General features: G+C 37.0%; 2 protein-coding genes across 6 annotated transcripts in view; one reads left to right on the top strand and one right to left on the bottom strand.

Moving 5' to 3' along the window:
- The window catches only part of PARPBP (PARP1 binding protein), a 64,451-nt gene extending 55,623 nt beyond the window's left edge, over window positions 1–8,828 (bottom strand). For all 5 annotated transcript variants that reach the window (XR_011502665.1, XM_070507160.1, XM_014835076.3 and 2 more), the window contains exons 1-2: window positions 8,700–8,828; window positions 4,634–4,789 (exon numbers count right to left, since the gene is read on the bottom strand). Coding sequence is in view for 4 of the 5 variants with exons in the window: in XM_070507160.1 (XP_070363261.1) it covers window positions 4,634–4,786 (153 nt within the window). In the remaining variant the exon portion in view is untranslated. The remainder of the gene's footprint in view (window positions 1–4,633; window positions 4,790–8,699) is intronic.
- The window catches only part of NUP37 (nucleoporin 37), a 46,468-nt gene continuing 28,018 nt past the window's right edge, over window positions 8,807–27,256 (top strand). Inside the window, exons 1-3 of the mRNA XM_070507163.1 lie at window positions 8,807–8,927; window positions 10,241–10,461; window positions 19,396–19,520. Of these exons, the coding sequence (XP_070363264.1) occupies window positions 10,306–10,461; window positions 19,396–19,520 (281 nt within the window). The 5' untranslated portion in view covers window positions 8,807–8,927; window positions 10,241–10,305. The remainder of the gene's footprint in view (window positions 8,928–10,240; window positions 10,462–19,395; window positions 19,521–27,256) is intronic.

Raw genomic sequence — 27,256 nt, 5'->3', positions numbered from 1 at the left:
CTCAACAGTAAAATAAGGAAAGGATATGCACAGACAATTTAAGAAGAGGATACCTAAATGGTCAAATAGGCATTTTAAGAGATGTTTAAATGCTCTAGTTATCAGAAAAATTAAAATAAAATACCACTTTTTCTCTTTTCTAATGAAGTTCAACATCTAATATAGAAAGAGAGATAAGAAAATTGTACTCTCCTATACTGTTGACATAAATGTAAATTCTAACAGCCAAGTTGAAGACCAATATGGTATCAAGTGAAATTAAAGCTGTACCTATCACGTGACCCACTGGGTATGCGGCCTAGAGAACCTCTTATGCAGTGCACAGATACTTCATTTCAATGCAGAACTGTTTGTAGTACCAAAAAAACCTCAAACAACCCAAAGGTCCATCAATCAACAAAATGTATCAGTCATACAAAGGATGACTTAGAATGAATAAATTAGATCACCATTTCTATCAGTACCTGAAGAGGTCTTGAACACAATGTTGGAGGATAAAAACAAGATGCAGAAAGAATGCATACCATCTGTGATAACTTTAAAATAGACATATTAACAGGGCAATTTGCCCGACTGAAAATGCAGAGAAACCCTTCCTAGTATAAACTACCTAAAACTAAAGAACAAAATAGGAAAATTTTTTAAGCATGACTGAATTGTCCACAAGAGAAGGGAAATTATAAATGGTCAAAAAGGATGAGAAAGTGCCAATACAAAGGGGTAAGCAAATGGTGGGACCTGTGTTCCCCTGGTATCTATTACTCCCTGGCACTCAGAACCTTGTATTTATGGACCCTGGGCACAAAGTTTAGGAGGCAAAACTGAGCATAAGAAAGGTGAGAAGCTGGATCAGAGACCCTCCCTGCCCACCCTGCCATATAAAGCCCAAAGCCCCTAAAGGCTGACACTCTTAGTATGTCCACTAGAAAAAAAATCTGCCAAGCAGAGGCAATGGTGGAGACACTTGCCAGTGAAGAGATTTCTGAAGTAGCCTCAGTATTGTGCTTACCTCTCTGGGTAATCTTCACTTAGATTTTTGCCTAATAATTAATTTCTGCTGAGACAGAGGAGACAAGTCATCTATCTTGGCAGAAATTGGAAGTTTATTCCCTAGAGAGGGTAAAACAGAATCTATGAACTGAAAAGTGCAGCTGAGGACAAGAGTACCTGGATGAAAACCATAGCAATCACAAGACAGTTTATCATCTAAATTTTAACACTCCATTCAGGTACCCAACACATTGGCAGCTCAACTTACACCATACATGCAGGAGGAAAGGAGATCCTTTTCTAAGGAAACTGTCCCAAAAGGGATATCCTAAAGATATTGATATCAAAGGTTCCCCAAGTGGCCCGGTCAGATCAGGTTGACGAGCCCTAACCCGCATACAGAGCTTCCAATAAGCAGTGTAGTGCTCTATTCAAATATACGTGGACGGCCAAGGACCATCATCATGAAGAAGTCTCTAATAGGAAGAAAGGAAATCCTTCCCAAATAAAACTAACAAAAACAAGGAGCTTGGAGGAAAAAGATTATGCAAGAAGAAAATCTCAACAAAATATTATTAATAGTTTCAAAGGATAAAATATTATACCCTGGAAGCAAAAATAGTATATTCTAAAAAAGAGAGAGAACAAAAAAGAGATATTGGAAATAAAGAGGATGATAGCAGAAAATCCAACAATAATTAAACTAAAAAACTATTAAATGTTGAATATTTTATCAGATATTGGTTGGAATAAAAGTATAACAAGGTGAATGGATAAATAAACTAATACACTCATACAATGGAATATCATTCACTGCTAAAAAGAAATGAGCTACCAAGCCATGAAAAGACATAAAGGAACCTTAAATGAACATTACTAAGTGAAAGAAGCCAATCTGAAAAGGCCATATACTATATGAGTCTAACTACAAGACATTCTGAAAAAGGTCAAACTATGGTGACTATAAAAAGATCAGTGGTTGCCAGGGGTTGGGGAGAGGGAAAGATGAATAGGTGGAGCACAGAGGATTTTCAGGACACTGAAACTACTCTATATAATACTATAATCATAAATACATGTCATTATACATTTGTCAAAACCCATAGAACATGCAACACTAAGAGTATTTAGGGATGAAGACTCAGAATGTCTGCTACTTACTATCAAATACTTCATACGGAGTAGTAATAATATGTATGTATGTATGTATCTATGTGTACAATACATATGCGTATATGTGTATATATACTTATATTTATATACACATACAAAAATATAAAAAGGATAATGATGCAAATATGGCAAAATGTTAATAATTGGTAAATCTAAGTGAAGGGCATACAGTTTAGTGTACTATTCTTGCAGTTTTCAGTGTACTAAAACTAAAATTTAGTACTATTCAATATACTAAACTTCTCTGGAAGTTTAATATTTTTTCAAAATAAAAAGTCAAAAAAGTGCCACTTACGTTTTTTTAACATACCTCTGTAAAATAGATGTTTAACAATGACTGTGATTAAAAACAAGGAACAGACAAATTGGACGTGTAACCACCACCACCACCCCTTCAGCTACATGGGCCCTTTTGCATTTTCTCAAACGCTACCTGCAGTCTCCTGCCCCCGGGCCCCTGCATATGCTGCTCCCCAATCCTCCTCTTGTTCCCCACTCCTCTGCCTAGTTAACCCTCTCCTTCCTTTAGGGCTGAGCTTGATCTCTCTGACCAGGTCAACTCCCTTGTCTCATAGTATCTTATATCTCTTCTTCTCACAGATATAATTTTGCATTTATATTTGTATTATTCTCTAATTAATGTCTGCCTTACCTACGAGGCAATCAGCTTCATGAAGGCAGGAGCCATGTCTCATTTTGCTCACCATTTTAACCCCAACACTTACCACAATGCCTAGCACATAGTAGAGGCTTAAAAAAAAAAAAGAAAGAAAAGAGAAAAGAAATCTGTGGAAGAGGGAAACAAGAGAAGAAATTAACATCTATTTAAATAGCTGTATTGGCCTCCCTGCTGTTCCTTGAACATGCCAGGCATACTCTCACCTCAGGCCCGGTAGTTACTTCACACAAAAATTCCCAAAACTAGTTCCTTCTTCTCCTTCTTCAAATCTTTGCCCAAATGGCAACTTCCAGATGAGGCCTTCCTTGACCACCCTTCAAATTGCAAGAACTCCTCCACCCTAAACTCTATAGACTCCTTAGTTGCATCTGTTTTATTTTTATCTGTAGCATTTATTATGACCTACAAGACTATTTATCTTATTTATTAGAGTATTACCTGTCTCTCCTCACTAGATTAATCCCATAAGAGTAGAGATTTCCTTCAGTGCTATATTCCTAATGCTTAGAATAATGTGTGGCACATAGCAAAAATTCAATAAATACTTGTTGAAAGAATGACTGACTCCATAAGATAGAATTTTGTCAAAATTTTTCTATGTTCAAAATTTATCTTAATATACATTGTTTTAAATATGTAAAACTGCCGCACACAGGAAAGAGTATGTCTTGTTTTAAGATTATATAATTCCTAATTTTTACGTGTTAAAATATTCTTCCTTTTTCAAAATGATGATTCTAGTAACTATTTTTTCTCAATGGTCTTATTTGCCAACATCAGAAATGTTCAAATCTGTCAATATCTAATATTTTTTGGAAATTTTACTGGTATATGAAATCTAAAAGTTTGAGAACTACTGACATACAGGATTAAAATAATTCATCAGAATGTCATTTCACTATGTAGCCCAACAGACCCATTGAAACCAATTCCACCATTCAAAAATCTTCTCTAGTCAAGATAGTCTTCTTACCATCTTCAAACCACTATGGTTTTGATCCCTCTGGATGCTTCTTCTAAACTAACTTTTCCCTTCCTTCACCTCTTCTTTAAATCCTTCCCATCCCAAGACTTCCTTTCCTTTAAATACACTATCTAAAATCCAAGAAGCCCTTCCTTACCACTCTAGCCTACATTCATCCTTCTCTCATCTGGATACCTCTAGCCTTTTAGGTAGAGCTCCTGCCAAACACCAGTTTGGCCCAAGCCAACTGTGTAAGAATCACTTCAGTGATATTAAAAAAGACAATTTCCAGGGACTCAGCATAGATTAGGAGAATCAGAATTTCCAAGTTTGGGGCACAGGAGCCAGTATTTTTTAAAAGCCATCCCAAATCATTCTGATTCACAGCCTGGATTAGGAATAATTAATCTATACCAGAGTCTGAAATTAGTCATAAAATACTTTGATTATACTTAAATAAACATTATTTACATGTGCCTTCTAGAACTTCTTAAAGAAAGAAGGAAGTCTTATAAAAATAAAATAATTTTTTAACCATAATAATCATAAGAGGTGCATGTTTATCTTAAGACTTCAAATTAAACAACAAATATACCTGTCCTATGTTAAATTACACATATAAAGGCCTTAATTTTGAAACAAGTCATTTCAAATCCAATCATAATATTTCAACACAGATATGCAGAGGCATTTGTGAAAACAGTATATTGATATTATCACAGGAGGACAGATAGTACAAAGAAATTAATGTAATTAAGCTTATTCAAACGGGAAGCAACCAAAATTCACTTTAAAAAAAAAAGTTAACATAAATATATTCTACTAACCTGTTTGTTGTTCTCTGCCATGGAAAGCTGCAATGCCAAGAGCATGGAGTCTGGACCACATACAGTAGTTCTCTCAGAGTTACAAAGCGTGTGCCAATTCCTTCTGAACTCTTTAATCATATCCAAGACAGACTTCTGATTAAGCACAGCCATCCTCTTAAAGTAGGACAGAATGAAATGTTAAAGAGTTTTATTTTAATTGGAAATTAATATTTAACATGTGTAAGCAAGTAGAGTTAGAGAAAAATAAGTAGTGAACGAAAGGTCATTTCATATTTACTAAGATTGCTTTTAATTAAATCTAGGAAAACAGAATATTAGAATTTCTGCCCAATCATAGTCTCCTCTCCTTTAGTTTTCTTTTTTTTTTTTTTTAAAGATTTTATTTTTTCCTTTTTCTCCCCAAAGCCCCCCGGTACATAGTTGTATATTCTTTGTTGTGGGTCCTTCTAGTTGTGGCATGTGGGACGCTGCCTCAGCGTGGTCTGATGAGCAGTGCCATGTCCGCGCCCAGGATTCGAACCAACGAAACACTGGGCTGCCTGCAGCGGAGTGCGCGAACTTAACCACTCGGCCACGGGGCCAGCCCCTCTCCTTTAGTTTTCTTAAGCCAAATCTTTTGAAATAACAAAATCCAACCTTCAGTCCGAAAATTCATACAAAACAGATATGCAAATTCTGCAAACTTATAATTATAGACACAGACACAGCTAATTAAAGCTGTATTTAAAAAATATTTGTTTTGAGACAGATGGTAATATCTGTGGTAGATTGCAAAAAAAAAAAAAAAAGCCAATTTCCTCACATCCCTATATTGTCCCAAAAGAGGTGGTCTATTTTTTCCACCCCTTTGAATCTGGGTCAGTCTTGTGACTTGATTTGACCAATAGAATGTGGCAACAATGGCATCATGGGAGTTCTGAGCCTGGACCTCAAAAGGCCTGTGCAAAAGAGTTAATACAGCAGACCTCATTGCTGTCCTTTGAAAGGCCTGCTTACAAGATTGGCCATTGGCCGGCATCTGGGAACTTAGATTTCAGGAGGGTTTCCAGCAAGAGAGGCTCACTGTGCCTAAACTGTTGGTACAAACGATATAGTTTATACTGAACACAAGCTTTCCTTCTGAATCTGGATTTTGGAACGTAGACAGAAGATGCCTACATGTTCAGCCTCCAGTAAAAACCCTGGACACTGAGTCTCTACAGAGCTTCCTGGATAGACAACATTTCATGTGTTGTCACAACTTGTTGCTGGAGGAACATGTCCTGTGTGACGCCACTAAGAAAGGACTTTTGGAAGCTAGCACCTGATCTCTCCCAGACTTTGCCCTATATACTTACTTCTTTTGCCAATTTTGCTTAGTATCTTTTTGCTCCTATAAATTATAGCCATGAGTAGGACTACATGCTGAGTACTCTGAGTTCTCTTAACAAATCATCCAACCTGGGGGTGGTTTTGGAGGCCTCATGACATAAGGCCTTGCAGATTTAGCTTTTACTCTCTTGGTACTCTCAGACTGCCATATGAAGAGGTTCAAGCTAGCCTGCAGGAGAGGCTATATGGAGGAGAACAAAGGTGCTCCAGTGGACAACCAATACCAACTCACAGACACGCGAGTGAGGATATCTTAGACTATCTGGCCCCAATCAACCTGCCAGATGAACTGGACACACATGAGTGATTCCAGGCAAGATCAGCAAAACCACCTAACAGAGTCCAGCCCAAACTGCTGATCTACAGAATCATAAGCAGATAAAATAGCTGTTTTTAAGCCACTAAGTTTTCAGGGTGGTTTATTATACAGCAAGAGATAACCAATACAATAGCCAATATTTAGGAGCTTTCTTGGTGCCAGATACTTTTCAAAACCTTAATATTTATTACCTCATTCAATCTTCACAAGAGCCCAAGAAGGAAGTCTATTATTATCCTCATTTTACATCGGAAGAAAGTGATGCCCCAAGTCACTCAGCTAGCAAATGGCCAAACAGACCGAAACCCACGATGCCTAACTCCATAAGCTGTGCTCTTAAATCACTATATTACATACTCTTATCCTGATAAACAAAAAGCTTTTCAAAATAATTGGATGTAGTTCCAACGTTTTACATACCCAAGCCTATGTAAGGCAGCCAATTCCTTTCTCTGAGTTTATAGACACGCCTGCTAAAAGTTTTTTTCCTACTTTGTTTTAAGTACCCCAGTCTCTAACATATTCACGTCATTATCTTATTTTGGGTACTTTACTGTACACATCCCATTTACTTACTCCTTGTTATCTTTTTCTTCTTTTTTTATGCGGCATAAACAGAATCCCAGATGTTTACCAGGCATCTTGGGTTTATATGATCAAGAAAATGGGCATATGCCATTTACAAAATAACAATTTATAGACATAATCAGTGATGCAATTTAAAGAAACAGGTAGAAGACTGTAAATTAAAATATCTACATAAAGACAAATCCTAGTAAATAGTTAAGAGTTATATTTCTCTTATCACCCTCCTCTCTTAACAGGAAAACGAAAAGAAAGTGAAGAAGGAAAGCTTCAATGATATGATCAGTTTGCCTGAAATAAATCTTTAGTAGTAAATTATTTACTGGTACTATTTAAAAGCACCATGAGTTCAGATTGCTAAGAATGAAGACCAGTCTGGAATTAGACTGTTCTAAATCCTGGCTCCACCACTTACTAGCTACAAGATCTTTGCCAACTTACGTCACCTCTCCCTGCCTCGGCTTCCTGGTACTGAAAATGAAAATAATAGTTCCTATCTCATGGGGTTTTGTGAAAAGTAAATGACATAAATACAAGTTAAGTTTTTAGAACAGTGTCTGGCACATATAAAAGCCAACATTCTCATCTAGAGGTCGGCATACTCTTTGGAAAGAGCCAAATAGTAAATACTTGAGGCGTGCAGGCCATAAGATCTCTGTCACAACTACTCAACTTGACCTTGCAGTGTGAAAATAGCCACAGACAATACACAAACAAATGAGCGTAGCTGTGCTTTAAGAACTGAACTTTGAATTTCATATAATTTTCAAGTCACAAAATATTATTCTTCTTTTAGTTTTTTTCAACCATTCAAACATACAAAATCCATTCTTAGCTCAGGAACTGGCTGCACAAAAACAGGCAGTGCCACTGGTTTGCCAACCCTGGTCTAGTCTTGGCTCCAGTAGCTAGCTGGCTATGTGAGTTAGGCAATAAGCTTTATACCTGACTGCCTAGGTGGAGGTATCACCACACTGAAAACAGAAATAACACCTTCCAGCCAGTGACAAGAATCAACGAGACAATGAATATGCAAGCACTTTGAATGTCAGGCTGCACTATACAAAAACAGTAGTAGAAGGCAGCAGTAATTATAAACATTTGTTTTAAAAAACTGGATTCCAAGCTGCGCTGGAGCAAAAATTACGAGACAGAAAATTGTCACTGGGGACGCAATGCGAAATAGTTAAAAGAATTACACTTTTGAGTCAAACAGACCAGGGTCCATATCCAGGCCCCTCTATTTATTAGCTGTATGCCCTTTAGCATTTAAAATCTCTGATGAGCATAAATTTCCTCATTTACGAAACCGGGAAGATATCTCCTGCTCGTGTAATTATGAGACATTGGTTAGACAAGTAAATAACCCACCTACGGTGGGCATTTAATAGCTGCTCAGCAAAAAATGGCAGTCGTTGCTGCTGTCATTGTCGGAATGCAGGTTCTAACTGACCCTTGGGAGGATATAAAAGGGAGAGGGCGAAAGCAGCGGAATTGGAGTCTGCGTATGTCTTGGGACTAGAACCCTGGTTTCCTAAGTAGGGCTCTATGGGCCTGTCTTGCGGTCTGCTGATGATCCCTCAGGACCTTCCAGCTCCATCCATCACTAGATACAGTGACTCTGTTCAACACCCCCAGACCCAGCCAAGCTCCAGCGCGAAACCACTGCACAAATAAATAACCTAAACGGTCACATGGCACTTTGCTGTCACCTAAAAACCCTCCCAAGCCGCAGCTTAAATCACCACTTCAAGTGTAACAGGCGGCCGAGGAAGAGATGAGACTCACCTAGCTCGAGGGAGACACGGGAGGCACAGACTGCACCGACGAAAAGTCCTGCCCGGCTGCAGGACAGCCGCTGTTCGAGTCGTCGCAGGTTACATTTTAAATCTCGCGGGAGGGCCCGTGAGCCAATCGCCGCTCCCGCCCTCTGACCCGGAAGCAGAGCCGGCGCACCCCCGCGGCAGTCCCCCAGCAGAGACCAGCTGCCTCCTGGCTGCTTCCCGGCGTCCTCTGGTGCGTACCGTGCGGGAGCCCAAGGGGCCACGTCGCTTTGCTGCCAGCCGCCCCGCTTTCCCACCCTATCCTCCTCTCTCCCGGTCGTTCCCCACCCCTCTTCGCTCTCATCTCGCGCTCGGAGAGGAGTAGCAAGGTCTCGCGGGACCTGCTTAGTACTGGGAGAGGTATCGGGGCTCTATGCAGGGACTTGTGTTCCCTCCCTCTTCTGCCCTTCCAGTGTTAGAGGGGCAAGTTCAGCCCGCTGTGTACAGTGAGACCCTAAGAATGCAGTAAGACTGGGCATTACTTTAATCAGAGCAATAGGGGACCGAGTTTCCTGACCTCGAATCTTTTGCTCTTCCCATACCGCTGTGCCTCCAAGGGCGTCTCACCTGCTGGTCACCCTTAACAAATGTCCAGTCTCAGATGCCCACTCGTAAGGTTACTAGGTTATAGGCCCCCTGAGCTGGGACTCATCTCATCTGATTCTCAGTATGTGTTTGTTACCAAGCCCAACAGTTTTCAGGACAACTCTTGCGTCCAATTAAAATTTTAAAAGACCTCTTTAGAATCCATAAGTCTTACCTGAGAGTGCTACTTCCACAGTGCGCACCGGGCCTTGACAGGTTAAAGTTTTGTGCTTGGTTTTGTGAATATTATTTTTGTATCACACTTTTTGGCACTCCTTCTTCCAGATCCTGTATTTTGTACCTGCTTGTCTTATAGCACTTTTCATGCTGAATCATAACTATCCCTGGAACGTGATCTCCTTCAAGGTGGGGGGGGGGGGGAGGGAGGTGTGTTTTTCTGCTCTAGCACTGGTGTCCAACACATAGTGAAGTCTTTTCAAATTCTGGCTCATCTTATGAGTTTGGCAAGCTGGTTAACCTCCTGAAGTCTCCATTTCTTCATCTGTAAAATGGGGACCATAGGTAGTACCTCCCTCCTAGCTTTGTGCAAATATTAAGCATGATAATGTTGGTAAAATGCTTAACATGGCCCCTGCAAATAGTGGTGCCTAAATGTTAACTGTCATTAATTTTTTATAAATATATTTACTCTTAAAGTGATTCCATCTTCAAGGACTCACTGTATCTTTTAGATAATCTAAACAATTTTATGGTAATTTATTCTGCAGGTATCATTCACAAAGTATTTAACTTATTTAATTTAATTAAAAATTCAATAAAAATATTTTAATTTAGTAAAAAATACTTTAAATTTTTTTGAGCTGTGATGTTTGCAATGCCCCATCCTTATTTTGAGTCATTTGCTGAAAGTGACTAACACCAACGGTTTCTGTCTAACTGTGTATGTGCTGTAATCCACAGTTTCGTGACCTTGTCCAGTAGAAGGCTATTTAATTTTTACAACTGCTCCAGTCTTGACATTCAAGATGAAGCAAGATGCCACAAGAAATGCTGCCTACACTGTTGATTGTGAAGATTATGTGCATGTGGTAGAATTTAATCCTTTTGAGAGTGGAGATTCAGGAAACCTAATTGCCTATGGTGGCAATAATTACGTGGTTGTTGGCACGTGTACATTTCAGGTTAGTGTACAAAACTGTAGTGAATGACTGAAGATATTTCACTGATAAGAAACCATACAAACTTTACTAAATTTTGGCTAATCTTTGAAAGTATATTGAGTTTGAATGTAAAAAAAAAAAGACAGGAAGAACTACAGAGAAAGATATTTCTAGTAATATATGCCTGAGATTTATACAAACATTAAATAGTAAAAAAAGAATATAAGGATTCTCTTTTGCGTCATGATTAGAAATGCAATATTCTGGTAATTGAAGTTTATGATTAACTGAACATTGGTATGTACAGGGAAAACACCAATTAAAGAGATCTAATTAATTTCTTAAACCAGCTTTTCTACATTCCTCTTTGACATAGAAAATAAGCTAAGATTGAGAGCCTGAAAAATGATCCTCCAGGAGATTTTATAGCTGTCATGATATTCAGCTTTTCTATTAATATGCTGTCATACTTTTTATACATCTAAAGCATACATCTAGCATGTACAAAGTATGGGATCATATTAATTGAACAGGCAGTTTAGTATAGTCATTAAGACAATGAAATCTAGAGCTACAATGCCTAGCTTTTTACTCTTGCCTGGCCTTTACCACTTAATAACTATATGACTTTGAGCAGGTACTTAGCCACTTTTGTATAAAAATGAGGAAAATAATACTTAATAGGTTTTTGTGAGAGTGTAATGAGTTAGTGTATGTAATGTTCCTGGAAGGCATCTGGCACATTTAATACATATATATGTTTTAGCTGTCACTGACTTGGTCAGTGGTGGCACTCAGGTGCAACCCCATATTTAATCACCAAGGTAAGATTGCTTTGTGGTGAGCACGCACCATACTTTCTCACAGGAAAGGTAGGTCTACATGTAAGAGAGACTTTGAACAATGAGAGTTCAACCCCAAGAATCTGGTTGGTCCTTTGCGTACCGGAATACTATTCATAGAACAATACTTCTTAGATTAATCAAGGAGATAATTTCTCAGTCACCAATTTTCAAAGATTTAAAATAACTATCAGTAAAGTGGCATTATCATAAACATTATTTCCTCTTTTACTTAAAAAGCAGTTCAGTATCTTACAGCATTTTGACATCATAAGTGCAATTTAGCATTTTACAGTGCAGTAAATAAATAAAGTTTTACAAAATTAGACTGCATGTATGTTTATCCTAAGGGGAAAATATGAATTAAAGGCTTTGGTTTGTTGGTATCTGAGTAGAATAAAAGAGCTTTGACATTATCCCATATCGTCTCTTAGAGTTGGGGGAGGAATTTCTCGCTTTTAGTCTAAACATGACCCTCAGCCTGGCTTCAGCTGGACTGCGAGGTTAGCATCATAAAAGGTCACAGGATTAAGTGAAATAATACAGCACACTCTTGAAAAAGACTAAGGGGAAACCATATTTCTAATGCAGGCTACTAACTTACAGAAAAATAAAGCATCCCCCTACAGGTGAAACTAACTTTTTACTTCATGACTTTTAAAATTAATAGCTGTGAATGTAGAATTGTGTTCAAAAATACTGAAATAAATACGCTTTATCTCTGGTTTATGTTCAACTAAGAAACGTTGAGGGAGAAAGTCAAGAAGGGAGAAAAAAATTGGGAAAAAAGAAAGGCAGAGGTGATGGGTGGCAGAGAGAGAAAATGGGAGCAAAAGAGGGAAAAATGACAAAATGAGAAAAAACTAGCAAAAACATTTGTATTGTTCCGTTATGGTTTGTAGTCGTATGGGTTGTCCCTGTTGATCCTCAGACCTGTGAGAATGGCAGTGTAGGTCTTATCCTCAAATTACATAAGGAAAGAATTGGATTTTTATTAATTTCACAAGTAGTGAACACAAATTGTATTCTGTGCCAAGTACTGGAGATACAGTCGAACAACTCTCCCTGTCCTCATGGGGTTTCCGTTCTACTTCAAAGTGCAGGGATTTGTATGACTAGTAAATGAGAAAACAAGGTCTAGACTCTTTGAACCCCTATTCTTTTCCTTCTATGCTGCTATTCATATGGATTGAAGCTGTAGTTCAAACAGTTATGGAGAATTGAGTTCCAATAATTTGCCCTTGGGGATTCAGAATAAATTATTGCCTCCCTTTGAAGTTATTTTTTATCTACTTAAATATGATTAAATATTGTTCCTGTTCTCTCATGCTAGAACCTTGAAGTTCCATAGCACTTTGAGAGAAAACTAAGTCTTGAGAGAAAACTAAGTAGAGGTCAGTTGAATTGAAAGATTTTCACCTTCCTGTCAGAAAGACAATCCTCATTCTGCGACTATTAGGAAAACACTGTTGATATGGTGAATTTGAATATCAACAAAGCATTTTTCAGAATCTCATGGTGTTCTTTTGAATATGATGGAAATTTGAGCTGAATGATATTACTGTTGATTGGTGTCATGTATTTGTCAAATATTCATTAAGTGCAGATCAGCTACTGGGAACTAATAATGCATCCATTAAAAAAGCAAGGACCCTGGGGCCAGTCCTGTGGCCCAGCGGTTAAAGTTCCCCTTCAGTGGCTCAGGTGAGTGGGTTCGAATCCCAGGTGCAGACCTGCACTGCTCATCAGCCATGCTGTGGAGGTATCCCACATACAAAGTAGAGAAGGATTGGCGCAGGTGTTAGCTCAGAGCAAACTTTCCTCAGCAAAAAAAAAGCAGGCATCCTGCCTTCAAGGAGGTGTTTAAATGTAAAGCAATGCAATAAGAAAACAGCTTTAAAAGTCTTATGTGTAAAGGGCAGAGAGAGCATGAAGGTTTCTGAGTCTTTGAAAAGTCATCAATAATGAATCAAGGCCTCTTCTGGGACTTGGATGAGAACACTTGATTTAGGCAAGTGCATTCAATTTATATAGAACATGAAACAGAAGGATACCTAATGCTTGGATGACAGACTTCATTTAACAAATATTTATTGAGCACCTGTTGGGTGCCAGACTGTGTGCTCAGCATCCAAATATTGTTTAATAGATTGGATTAATGGGCCAAGTTGAACAAGCTAAAATTTAATAAAGATGAATATAAAGTCTTAAAATGGTAGACTGCTAGAGCTACCAGGGAGAATTGTGACTTACGGTTTTTAGTCACCTGGATGTTCACCAGAATCAGTGCAATGATTAAACTACCAAAGGGAGCTAATTCAGTGCTGTCCAATAGAAATATAATGTGAGCCACAAATATAAATTTAAGTGCTGTAGTAACCACATTATGAAAAATAAAAAGCAGATGAAATTAATTTTAATAACATATTCAGCATATCCAAAATATTTTATATGTAACCAATATAAAAATTATTAATGAGCTATTTTGTATTCTTTTTATACAATCTGGTGTGCATTTGGCACTTTATAAAGTGTATACATCTCAGCTTGAACTAGCCACATTTTGCATGCTTCTTGGCCCCATGTGGCTAGTGGCTACCATATTGGACAGCACAGCTCTATATCCTCTGTAGATTGAAAGCAGTGTTTAATGTTTGCTTCAGTTCTCAGCAGTGTGTTATGATTCAAAGGGGATAATGTATTTGAAGACAGATTTCAGAGTGATATTAAAATGTTTAAAACTGTCACGTGGAAGAGGAATTAAACTCAATGGTAAATATATTTTGTGTTATTTGTCAATTCTATTTGTGTGGAGTTGTTGCTTATAGTGCTTTAAGATTGATGCTGAAAGTGCTTCCTTGAATGTATTCACCTAGGGGAGATGAGCTGCAGCCAGATATTTGCCATTACTGAATTAGACTTACTCTGTATGGTTCCAGAGAGCAGAATTTGGAGCAATGAGTAGAATTTACATGGAAAGAGATTTTGGTTTAGTTTTTTTCTGTTTTTCTTCTCTTTTTTAAAGTTGGCACCTGAGCTAACATCTGTTGCCAATCTTTTTCTTTTTCCTTCTTTTCCCCAAAGTCCCCCACTACGTAGTTGTATATTCTGGTTGTAGAGCCTCCTGCCTCTGCTATGTGGGGTGCTGCCTCGGCATAGCTTGAAGAATGGTGCTGGGTCCGCACCCAGGATCCGAACCAGTGAAACCCTGGGCCGCCAAATGGAGTGTGCGAACTTAACCACTCGGCCATGGTGCTGGCCCCCTGGTTTAATGTTAAAGAGAACTCTTTTAATAGTTAGAACTATGTTAAAGAGAACTCTTTTAATAGTTAGAACTACACCCAAATTGAATAAGCTCCTCCAAGAAATAGCTAGTTCCCTCTCACTGAAAGTGTTCAGAGAAGGGTTGTCCAAACTCTTTTTCCAGAAATTCTACTAGAGATTCAAGCGTTAGATGGAAGAAGTGGACTAGGTAAACGTTACAGTCTCATCTAACTAAAATTCTGTATTTGGCCTTAAATGGGTGTGGTGGGAGGGCCTGCCAATTTCAAACCCTTAGAATAGCCTTTTCATCAACCTGGCTTTGCCCCAACCTCAAATATGCTAGAGCCCTGTATAATGATTTGTATTATAGCAAGTTTTCCAAAGTATCTTAATTTCCTGCCTATACAATACTGCCTACACCCCAAACTGAACCCAAAATAGCATTCGTCTCTGCCTATACCACACACACACCCTAGCCTTTCACTTGGCTCAGCGACAGACATTGCTGCCAGGAAAAAAGGTTTCATTGGTAATATATAAAGCTCGGGCTATACAGTCCCTGGGATTTCCTTATCCCCACGACCACCCATTAAATTCGTATATACTTTGGATAACAAACTTCAGGATCTAATTGTCAACACTGTTGTTACAGTAGCAAACTAATGTGTATTTTGATGGTAAAAACTTCATTTTTAGAAGATTGATTTGTCAAGTGTGGAAATATAGGTGTAACGCAGACCATGAAGTCAGCTATGATTAGGTTCCTAACCTTGTTTTTAAATTGCGTAGTGGTTGCTGCCTTGGCATATCTGGCTGTTAGCTATACAGTTATTATACACACTAATTATGAAGTAATAAAATTTGACAGTGTTTTTCTTTCCTTGATAAATGCATTTATATTTCCTTTTTTCATTTATGGAAAAACTTTTTGCTGTTAACTCTAAGTCCACCTGAAATTTAAAGTTATTTTCAAGGGCTATCTGAATTATGTAGAGAAAGACATGTATAACATATTTGTGAAATCTGTTTGCTAGGATCCCAAAGGCTATCCTGGAAAAATCAGCGCATCTACTAGGATTCAATTAAAGTATACATTATAAAACTGCATTTAGATTCAGAGTGAATTGAATTCTTAGAATAGAACTTCAGATAATTCCTTTTTATGTGGACTATGTATTCCATTAAATATCAAGTTTCACCTGCTCTGGATTTTTTTCCCTGATGTTTTATAATCTTATAAACTTTTATAGAAAATAATTGTGGTCACTTAATATGGAAGATTCCATGGGCAAATTTGTCATGCAGAAGTTTTGGTTTAGTCTCTAGACCCAGTTAGGGTATTGATTTAAATAACAAAACAATGATTTATTTATTTTTAAAATTGTAGTATTTTAAGCTTATAAAATTATTTTAAAATATGTTTATCTATATAAGATATGAAGAATAATAACAAAACAGATCCCTGTATACCTACTACCTAGTTCCGTTAAGAAATGGAATATAATTCCTTTTGAAGCCCCCTGGATATTCCTCCCTTACTGCCTTGCCTTCTCACCCCCAAGAGGTAACCATGTCTGGCATTTTGTGTTGGTAATTCCTGTGTTTCTTTATAGAGTTACCATATGTGGCAGTGTTACAAGTCAATATATTGTTTTTCATATTTTAAACTTTATATCAATGAAACTATTTTGTGTTATGTTTTTCTACAGTTTGTTGCTATTAACACTGTATTTGTTAAATTTGTGCCAAACTTCATTTGTTTTCAGTTTTTTAATTGAAAACATTACCAACATGAATATTCTTATGTCTTCTGTTTGCGTTTTGTTACCCCCTCCTTTAATTTTTTTCCTCCCTGATAGTTTGGAAGTTTTACATGCTATTTCTCTTCTTTTTATACCAAAGACACTTTAATATGTATACTTAATTAGACAAAGCCAAAATTAATATCTTTAACTTCTTAATGAACAAAACAAGGACCTTTGACTCTTGAACAGTTATTACCCTCTCTAGACTTAGATTATTGTCATATTTTAGTTCTCTATCGTTTTTCTTCTCATTTTAACCCATAAATTTGATGTTTGATGTGGCTAGTATTTGTTTAGATTTCCCCACCTGTCTTCCCTTGAGTTTTTGCTCGCTGTTTCTTACATCTCAGGCCTTCATTCTGGGGTTATTTTTCTTCACCTGAAAGCACAGCCTTTACTACACAGAAAAGTTTACTATTAACTTTTTTCTCTAAAGGGCCAGATAGTAAATATTTTAGGCTTTGCCAGCCACTTAAGGTGTCTGTTGCAAATTATTCTTTGCTTTTTGCCACTCCTTAAAAATATAAAAGTGATTCTCAGGTCGTGGGCCATATGAAACCAGGCCATGGGCCAGATTGGGCTCATGAGCCGCGGTTTGACAGCCCCTGCTGTAGGTGATCCTTTAGTGAGAGTTTATTGAGGTTAACTCTTGGTTTTTGTTTTTCTGAAAATATCTTTACTACAGCTTCATCTTTGAAAACCAGTTTTTTGTGTCTACAATTCTAGAGTTTTTTCTGTCATCGTTTTGAAGATATTATTCTACTCTATTCCTGCATTTGTTGTTTCTGGTGAGAAGTCGATGGTTGTTCTAATTATTTTATAGGAAATATCTTTATAGGAAACCTATCTTTTCTTTCTGGATGCTGTTGCTAAGATCCCCATCTCCCTGGACCTCTCTTTTTCTCTCTCCTCTCCCTCTTCTCTTCCACCTTTTCTCCCTCCCTCCCTCTCTCTCCCTCTCACTCAATCTCCTTCCCTCGCTCCTCCCCCTCTTTCTCCATCTATATATATATATATGACGAGTTTGTGTGTGTTCTGAAGTTTCAGTATAGCTGCAGGTTTCTTTTTATTTAAGCTGCCTGAGATTTAATGTTCTTTCTAACAATATGTATTGGTGCCTGTCATCAAGTATGGAGAATACTTTGCCATTATCTTTTCAAATATTCCCTCTTCCCCTATTCCCTCTATTCTCTCCTACAACCCAAATTAGATATATGGTGGAACTTTCTCAGTGAATGCCTCTTAACATCTCTTTTTGTCTTCTCTTTGCTACATTCCAAGTAATTTTTTCAAATCTGTCTTTTAGCTGCTCTAAGCATTGATTTTCTTTTTTTCTGTTACAGTATTTTCATCTAAAAGTTTTGTTTAGTTCTTTTTAAAATCTGCCTGGTCATTTTTGATAATTACTTGTTGCTTATTCATAATTTTTGATTATCTATTCTATTTCCCTATAAATATCTCTGTTCTTGTCTCTGATTTTTGTATGTGTGTGTGAGAAAGATTGGCCCTGAGCTAACGTCTGGTGCCAGTCTTCCTCTTTTTGCTTCAGGAAGATTGTCACTGAGCTAGCATCTCTGCCAATCTTCCTCTGTGTTTTTTATGTGGGATGCCACCGCAGCATGGCTTGACAAGTGCTGCTCTATCTGCACCCGGGATCCAAACACGTGCACCCCGGGCTGCCAAAGTGGAATGCCCGACCTTAACCACTATGCCACAGGGCCAGTCCCTCTTGTCTCTAATTATTTTATCTAATGTCTTTGCAGGTTTGACTCTTCTGTTTGTGTTTGTGGTATTTTGTTTTCGTGTAGGAGTGCATGCATATAAGATCATATTTGATTGAACTATATCTGTGGGAACTTTTTGATTCCTGGGTAGAGGTAGTTCATCCAAAGAGAATTTGCCTTTGTCTGTCAAGTGCTTGGGGCTACTACCAACATAGGACCATTTGGAAATACATTGTCATTTTGGGGAGCGCATAGTTAATATGAATTCAACCTCAAACTCGTGTTAGGGCCAGCAAATGGTTGAGATTTCTCCAAGTGACTTTTTCTTGGCCCTCACCCATGGTAGGTATTTTGCTTGACGGTTTTGCTTTTTGGGGTTTCTTCCTACTTCCCCTTTAAAGGTTCTGGATCTATGCCGAGATCTCTGATCTGCATCCTTCCTTGTGCAGGCGCTAAGCTTTGTCTTCGGTCCCCTGCAAACTGAAGCTATTAGTTATTGGATGTGGGCAAATGTCCTTGAGATAGCTATATGCCTTGGTGCTCGCTTGCTTCTCTAGATTTGGATTTTTACATTGTTTTTATAGTGGGAAAGCTTTTCACGTTATTGTCCATATTGCTAGACTTAGATGACTTGACTTTTCAAAATTCATTTTTCCCCCTCATCTTCCCATGAGCATAAACTGAAATCATTTTAGTGGTACTGAACCAGGCAAATAAACTGACTTTATTAAACATCAAGTCGAATATCCAAACGACTATGTTAACCAGATTGTTATTTGCATATTCATAGACATAATAGTATAGATGGACAATTTGTAACATCTTACCCATGTATTACGCCATATATAATACTATATGAAAGTCACTGATACTCATTATAATGACTGTGAGGCATCATATGGTCCCAAAGGATCTTACACATGATCAAAACTTTATGTTCATTGTATATTTTTTTATATTATCAGTTGGTAATCCATGTATGGTAATTCATTTGTCTAGAATATTCTGATTCTTAGAGCATTCCATTTTCATTGTGTTTGCTGTGATTTATTATTAGGATTAAAATGTCTCCTGAGTAAGATAAAAAGTATAACATGTTTACTGTGTGTTTTTAGTTGCCTTAGGAAGTTATTTTGTGATGCTTAGACACCTTTGGATATTGTTGTTGTTGTTGTTCAGTGAACCAAGTAAATCTCAGTATCTAATCTTTTGAACTTCTCAAAGGAATATATATGACCTGATAAATTCATTATAATGAAATAGTGAGTATTATATTGTTTATTCTTATAATTTATTAAAACATTTACTGTGTATGCTTAGGAGGAAGAAGCAGACATTGAAGGAATTCAGTATAAAACACTACGGACGTTTCACCATGGAGTCAGGGTGGATGGCATAGCTTGGAGCCCAGAGACTAGACTTGATTCATTGCCTCCAGTAATCAAGTAAGTTTAAAATTATCAAGTGCAATATTTATTTGTGTTAAGTGATCTGAAACTTTCATCATAGGGACCTTTTTCCTCCATTTCCGTCTTCCCCAACTCCAGATGTTAGATATTTTAACATTTGCTGTTATTTCATAATTTAGGCTTATTGTCTGAATTTGTGATTTAAATACACCTTGAACGTGTGTTTGGGTCTAAGAACAAAGCTCTTCACCTGAGATTCATCTGAATCGTTTGAAGTTTTCACAGATTCTTTGTTGAGTTTACCACTTATTGAAGTACATCTCCGTTAAAATAACTAAATTTGGTTGAGTCATTAATCACCCTTACTGCCCCATACATAGGCCAAGGTCACATTTTCATGTTTAGCAGTACATGAAACTATAGCTCTAATGCTTAGGCTTCAGTTTTTGTGACAGCATTTGAAAAGAACGATTGCTTTTTGAGAAAAATCGTATCACCACCTGCTGAGGCCTTCTTCACAAGGACAGTAATATGTCAGGTTATTTAAGGTTTGTTACAAAACACTAACCTTGCTTCCACAAATGTCAAATCTAAAAGATATGTCTTCTTTTAGTAAACAGTATTTAGCAACTGTAAGTTAGCTCTTACTGAGCTAGTTTTTTTAAATTAACCTACTAATCTAATTTTTTTTAATTAAGAAATAATTTAAATACAGTGAAATTCTCAACTCTTAAGGGTACAGTGTGGTCAGTGCTGATGCATTCTTGTATAACCAACACTCTGGTAATACATAACATTTCTGTTACCTCGAAAGATTCTTTGTGCTCCTTCCCAGTCAGTCCCTGCAGCCATCCCCTGCCAAGACAACCATTGATCCAATTTCTATTGCCAGAAATTAGTTTTGCCTATTCTAGAACTTCATATAAGTGGAATCATTCAGAATGTATTTTTTGTATCTGGCTTAATGTTTTTGAGATTTAGCCACATTGTGTATACCAATGGTTCATTTCTTTTTATTTTTGAGGAATATTCCGTTACAGTGTATGATACAATTTGTTTATCCATTCTCCTATAAATGGACACCAGGGCAGTTTCCAGTTTTTAGCTATTATGACTAAAGCTATTATGAGCATCCCTCTGTGCGGCTTTTAGTGGATATGTGGTTTCATTTCTCTAAGGAGTAGAATTGCTGAATCAGAGGGTAGATGTCTGTTTAACGTTTTATGAAAGTACCAGTTTCCTTAGTGCTTCTCCCATTTTATGTTCTCACCAATAATCTAAGGATGTTCAGCTTGCTCTACCTACTCTCCAACATTGATTGCTGTCAATCTGTTAAATTTTAACTATTCTGGTTGGTACCACACTGATGTTTCCTTGATGGCTAATGATGTTGAGCAGTCTTTCATGTGAGTTCTATTTCCTTTCTAAGGAATCTTTGCCTACAACGAGATTGTGAAGATGTTCTTTGTTTTTCTCTAGAAGCTTTTACAGGTTTTAGCTAACTGAGTTTTAAATAATCTGCACAACAGCTCTTGTCAACATACATATGTCATTGTCAACAGCCAATGTGCTATTCATTTCCTTTTATATTAAAAGGAAGCGTTCACAGAATGTGGAGCTAAGCAAGAGTCAGTCAGTCTCTGTGCATTCTGCAGCAGATTTTGAAAGCTATAGAAACCAGCTACTTCCTGTGGTTTTGCCTGGTGCCTGTTTTTCTGGCCTTTTAATGGATTTGCTGTATTATTTCATCTTTTATTGTTGTTGCTTTTTGATAAGCTGCCTCAAATCCTTTTTGGAACTATGCAAATATAAATAATAAATTCAAAGCATTAATTGGTCATTAATTTTAAAGAGAGTATTTTTAAAGCAAGCTGACAGCACAATTTTGTTGTTTTCAAATAAATTATGCATTTTTATTATAAAAATAATACACATTATATCAAATTTAGAATATACAGAAATATTTTTAAAATGCCATCCCAATACCCTTTCCATTTTTTTCATAAGTAATTTTACACAATTGTGATTAAACTATATAAGCTATATATCTAAGTTTTTAGACTCGTTTGTTTGTTTGTTTTTGATGAGGCAGACTGGCCCTAAACTAACATCTGTTGCCAATCTTCCTCTTTTTGCTTGAGGAAGATTGTCACTGAGCTAACATTATGCGAATCTTCCTCTATTTTATATGTGGGATGCCACCACAGCATGGCTTGATGAGTGGTACATTGGTCCACACCCAAGATCTGAGCCTGCAAACCCTAGGCCACTGAAGTAGAGCACAGGAACATAATCACTATGCCACCAGGCCAGCCCCTATTTATACTTCTTAGTTAACTTTACATTTTTTTCATAGTATTCTAAAGTAAACAGTATTTTTTTCATGACTAAATAGTTGTCTGTCAAGATGACTGAGGTGTAACTTCATATCTCTCTTACCATCATTACCTTTTATCTTACAGTTAAAAAGAAACTCTTCCTAATGTTTTATCTTTAGCATTTAGTTGCCTTAAGTTCTGTTCTCTCTCTCACTCTGCCTTTCTACTCTTATTTCATCCCCATTTGCTTTTCTTTTACACTTGCTAGAGAGTAGACTGTTCACCTTACTTCAATTCTCTGATATTTTCTGGTTTAATTAAAGGGTGACTTAAATACCCTCAACATGTATAAACTAAAGCAGCAAAGATTTGGAGAAAAAAGGAACAGCACAAGGTTGGCCATAAAGTTTTGTGGTTTTGTTTTTCTTTTAATCCTAATAAGATTCTTTCATTAATTTTCTAAGTAAATATTCTTTGACCCCTGTAACTCCCTTGTTTTCTGATGTTTTTACTGAACTTAGCCTCATTCTGCTAGTAATACCTTCTTTACAAACTCTTTTTCTTGGGATATTTCTTTTAAAAACCTTATAAAAATATAAAAACCTTATAAAAACCTTATGTTCTAGAGATCATATTTTGAACAGAGATTTTTAAATGGTTTCTTTAGGACATAAGTGAGGAACTCTGCTTTAGGAGGACCTCACGTTAGTAATGTTCTTGTAGTAAATTTGTTCTAGAGTTTCCTCTGACTAGGGAAATAATGAATACCCAAAAGGATAATGGGACAAATTCAAAAGAAGAGAATTAGGTAGAATAAGCTTTGTTTTTTAGTTTTCTTATCTTTTATTTGTATGTATGAAATATAGCATACATGCCAAAAAGTGCATAGAATATATGTGTGCAGTTTAACGTGATTATTGTAAAACAAAGACACATGTAATGATCACCCAGGTCAAGAACTAGAACATTGCCAGTGCCCAAGGCCCCCCATGTGCCCCTCCCTATTCAACCTTCTTTCCCCTTGAAGATAAGCATTCTCATGATTATTATGAAAATGATCTTCTTGCTTTTCTTTATAGTGTTATCAGCTATTTATGCATCCCTAAACAATATAGTTTATTTTTACATGCTTATGGACTTCCTTATAATGGAATAGTAATATCCTTTTTTTGTCCTGCTTTGTTCACTTGATGTTGTATGTGTGAGATTCATCTATGTTTCTACTTGTAGCTTTGGTTATTGGTTTCTATTGCTATATAGTATTCCATTATGAACAAACTACAGTTTATTCTACTATGCTTCCAGTTTGGGGTTGTTATGAATAATGCTGCTTTGAACATCCCTTTACATGTATCATAGTGTGCATGTGCTCACGTTTCTTTAAATATATATTTAGGAGTAGATAATGCCAAACTGTTTTCCAAAATGATTATCTCCTTAACATACCCAAAACATACTTCTCCCGTAGCAGTTAGCACACGTCTCTTCAGTGTTTCTTAGGCCTTCCTTTTCTCCTCTCCCTTTCATTGTCTCTTCCATCTGCAACAGAGATGTGAAGAGTGGATAAGGTGATGAACTGACAAGACTGAAAGTTTCCTAGGCTTAGTCAAAGGAAAGTTGGCTAGCCTAGACTTGGGGGTGTTGGGCTGATTTAGACAAGTCCTTGATGTCAAAACTTGGGCATTAGTAACCTATGACACCACCTGTGTGCCAAAGGAGCACAGGAGAGTTTTTGGTTTTAAGAAATATGTTAGTTGCCATCAGGACCATAGTTAAATTATTAAGTGAACATGGTTTGATTTGAGCCCTCTCCTTTTTTTCCCCTGCCTATAATGTCCCAAATCAAAGAACCTGTTTTCAGAATTCATCATTAATTACAGGTATTGATTAAATTAAAGGAAAGTGAAGATGGGGGTGTACATTTGCATTTTAGAACAGAATTAATAGAGTGCTTACGTTTATGAACTAAACGTTTATGAAAGGACATTAGAAGTCAACGAATCCAGTTCCCTTCACTTTATAAGAGGGGAGACTGAGACCTAGATCAGGTAAGTGCCGTCCTCAAGTTACACAGCTAGGAAGTGGTAATGGCAAGACGAGGCCAAGCGGATTAATCAAAAGATTCTCTCCCAGTCCTGGAGACCAGAAGTCTGAAATCAAAATGTTGGCAAGATTGGTTCTTCATGGAGGCTCTAAGGAAGAATCCGTTCCATGCCTCTCTCCTAGCTTATGGTGGTGGCTAGGAGTCCTTCATGTTTTTTGCCCTTTTTGTGTGTGTGTATGTGAGGAAGATTGGCCCTCAGCTAATATCTGTGCCAATCTTCCTCTGTTTTATGTGGGACACTGCCACTGCATGGCTTGACAAACAGTACTAGGTCACCAGGGATCCGAACCTGCGACCCCTGTGCCACCGAAGCAGAACACGCAAACTTAACTGTTATGCCACCAGGCCTTTTTGATGCATCACTTCAGTCTCTGCCTCTGTCCTCACGTCTCCTTATTTCCCGTGTTCCTCCTTTTCTGTCTTATGAAGACACTCATCACTGGATTTAGAGCCCACCCCAAATCCAGGATGATCATCTTGAGATCCTTAACTTAATTACATCTGCAAAACTCTGTTTTCAAATGGGTTCACATTCATAGGTACCAGGTGTTAGGACTGGACGTATCTTTTGGGGGCCACTATTCAACCTACTGCAGATGATAACATTCATATGCACTCTATAAATACATAGAAATGCAAGATAGACTGTGTACTAATGTAACGTCGTGTACCCTTTCAAATAAACCCTTTAAGAATCTCACTAGCTAACCAAGGATGCAAAAGACTTGTACACCAAGAACTACAAAATATTGCTGAAAGAAGTTAAAGAAGACACAAATAAATGGAAAGACAGCCCATGTTCATGGATTGGAAGGCTTAATATTGTGAAAATGTTCATATTACCCAAAGGAGTCTACAGTGTAATGCAATCCCTATTAAAATCCCAATGACATTTTTTGCAGAAATCAAAAAATCCTAAAATTCAAATGAACTTCAAAAGACCCCAGATAGCCAAAAAAAAAACTTAAGAAAGCTGGAGGCCTCACCCTTCCTGATTTCAAAACATATTACAAAGGTACAATAATCAAAACAGTATGATACTGGCATAAAGACAGACATACAGGCCAATAGAATAGAATAGGGAACTGAGAAACCAATCCTCACATATATGGTTAAATGATCTTCAGCAAATGGTGCTGGAAAAACTAGATATCCATATTCAAAAGAATGAAGTTGGACCCTTACCTTATACCGTATACAAAAATTAACTCAAAATAGATTAAAGACCTGAAACTATAAAACTCCTAGCTAATTAAGCATAGGAGAAAAGCTTCATGACATTGGTCTTGGCAGTGATTGCATGAATATGACACCAAAAGCATAAGCAACAAAAGCAAAAGTAGACAAGTGGGACTACATAAAACTTAAAAGCTTCTGCACAGCAAAGGAAACAATCAACAGAGTGAAGAGGCTAGAGAATGGGAGAAAATATTTGCAAACCATGTATCTGATAAAGAGTTAATCTCCAAAAATGTATAATTGAGTTATACTCCTACGACTCAATATCACAAAAAATAATAACCTGTTTAAAAAATGGACAAGGAAGGGCCGGGCCCGTGGCCAAGTGGTTTAGTTCGCGTGCTCTGCTTTGGCAGCCCAGGGTTTCGCTGGTTCGAATCCTGGGCGCGGACACAGCACTGCTCATCAGGCCATGCTGAGGCAGCATCCCACATGCCACAACTAGAAGGACACACAACTAAAAATATACAACTCTGTACCGGGGGACTTTGAGAGAAAAAGGAAAAATAAAATCTTTAAAAAAAAAAAATGGACAAAGAACTTGAATAGACATTTCTCCAAAGAAGATACACAAATGGCCAACAAGCATGTGAAAAGATGTTCAACATCACTAATCATTAGGGAATGCAAATCAAAAACACAATGAGATATCACCAACACCCATTAGGATGGCTACTATAAAAAAATAATGTGTTAAAAAAATTTAAAAATATATATATATATAAAAAATAAATAATAAGTGTTGATGAGGATGTGATGAAATAGAAACCATTGTACACTGCTAGTGAGAAGTAAAATGATGCACACACCATGGAAAATAGTATGGCAGTTCCTCAAACAATTAAAAATACCATATGACCCAGCAATTCCACTTCTGGATATATAGTCAAAAGAATTGAAAGCAGGGTCTCGAAGAGCTCTTTGATGTTCATTGCAGCATTATTTGCAATTGCCAAGAAGTGGAAGCAATCTATCCAACAACGGATGAATGGATGAAGAATGCATATGTATGTGTGTATATATATGCATATGTGTATAAAAGAAGTAATTCCTATCATATGCTACAACACGGAGGAACCTTGAGGAAGTTATACTAAGTGAAATAAGCCAGTCACAAACAGACAAATATTACATGATTCCACTTATATGAGTATCTAAAATAGTCAAACTCTTGGAAATAGAAAATAAAATAGTGACTACTAGGGCCTAGGGAAGTGGGGAAGGGGGAGCTGTTGTTCAATGGATATAGAGTTTCAGTTTTTACAATATGAAAAGGTTCTAGAGATCTGTTTCACAACAGTGTGCATAAACACTACTGTAGTGTACTCTTAAAAATGTTAAGGTGGCAAATTTTATGTATTTCTGACCACAGTTTTTTAAAAAGTTAACATAGTAATCATAAATAATTTCAAAAATGTAAAGAAAAAGAAATTAAATGTCTCCTGAATATTAAAAAAAAAAAAAGAATCTCACTAGAAAGTAATCTTTGTTAAAATTTGTTTCCTGTTTGGAAAGTATATAGTGAAACTACTAAAATTAAAAACTACAAAGCTACCTCTAAATTACTCAGTGTTATTTCTAGGAAATGTGGATGTTTCCTAAGACTCTTCCCGCCATAGTCATGCACACAGATAACACACGCATATATATACACATACCTCTCACCTACCTTGCTTATGCATCTTCCCCTCTGAACTCAAGGAAACGCAAAATACTGGAAACTTTGAGCCTTGTTTATGAATACCTCAAAACAGCATAGTCCCCATCGTGGAGAGAAGAAGACTACCTTACTTTACTGCAATTTTTAATTTCCCCTCTGAGAAAGCCTTGGGCAGAAGAGGGAGTTTCCGTGCTGGCTTTGATCTGTTTCTTCCAATCGCTCTTGACAAATCATTAAAGGGAGGTGTGGCAGCAGAGATCTACCAGCACATCTGGGTCTATAGATTAGAAACTTTGCTTTTATTTAACTTAAATTTTATTTAAATTAAATTTATTAGTTGAGAAAAAGATGGTTAACTTTAAGGTAGTCAGAACTAAAGAAATTTAGATTTGCATGATACTCATTTACCTCAAAACAGTTGGAAATAAACTTTATTTTTCACTATATAAAT

Source organism: Equus asinus, chromosome 4, assembly GCF_041296235.1.
Source record: "Equus asinus isolate D_3611 breed Donkey chromosome 4, EquAss-T2T_v2, whole genome shotgun sequence".
Lineage (NCBI taxonomy): Eukaryota > Metazoa > Chordata > Mammalia > Perissodactyla > Equidae > Equus > Equus asinus.
The sequence above is the reverse complement of the archived record's forward strand: the minus strand, read 5'-3'. Positions and strand labels throughout refer to the sequence as shown.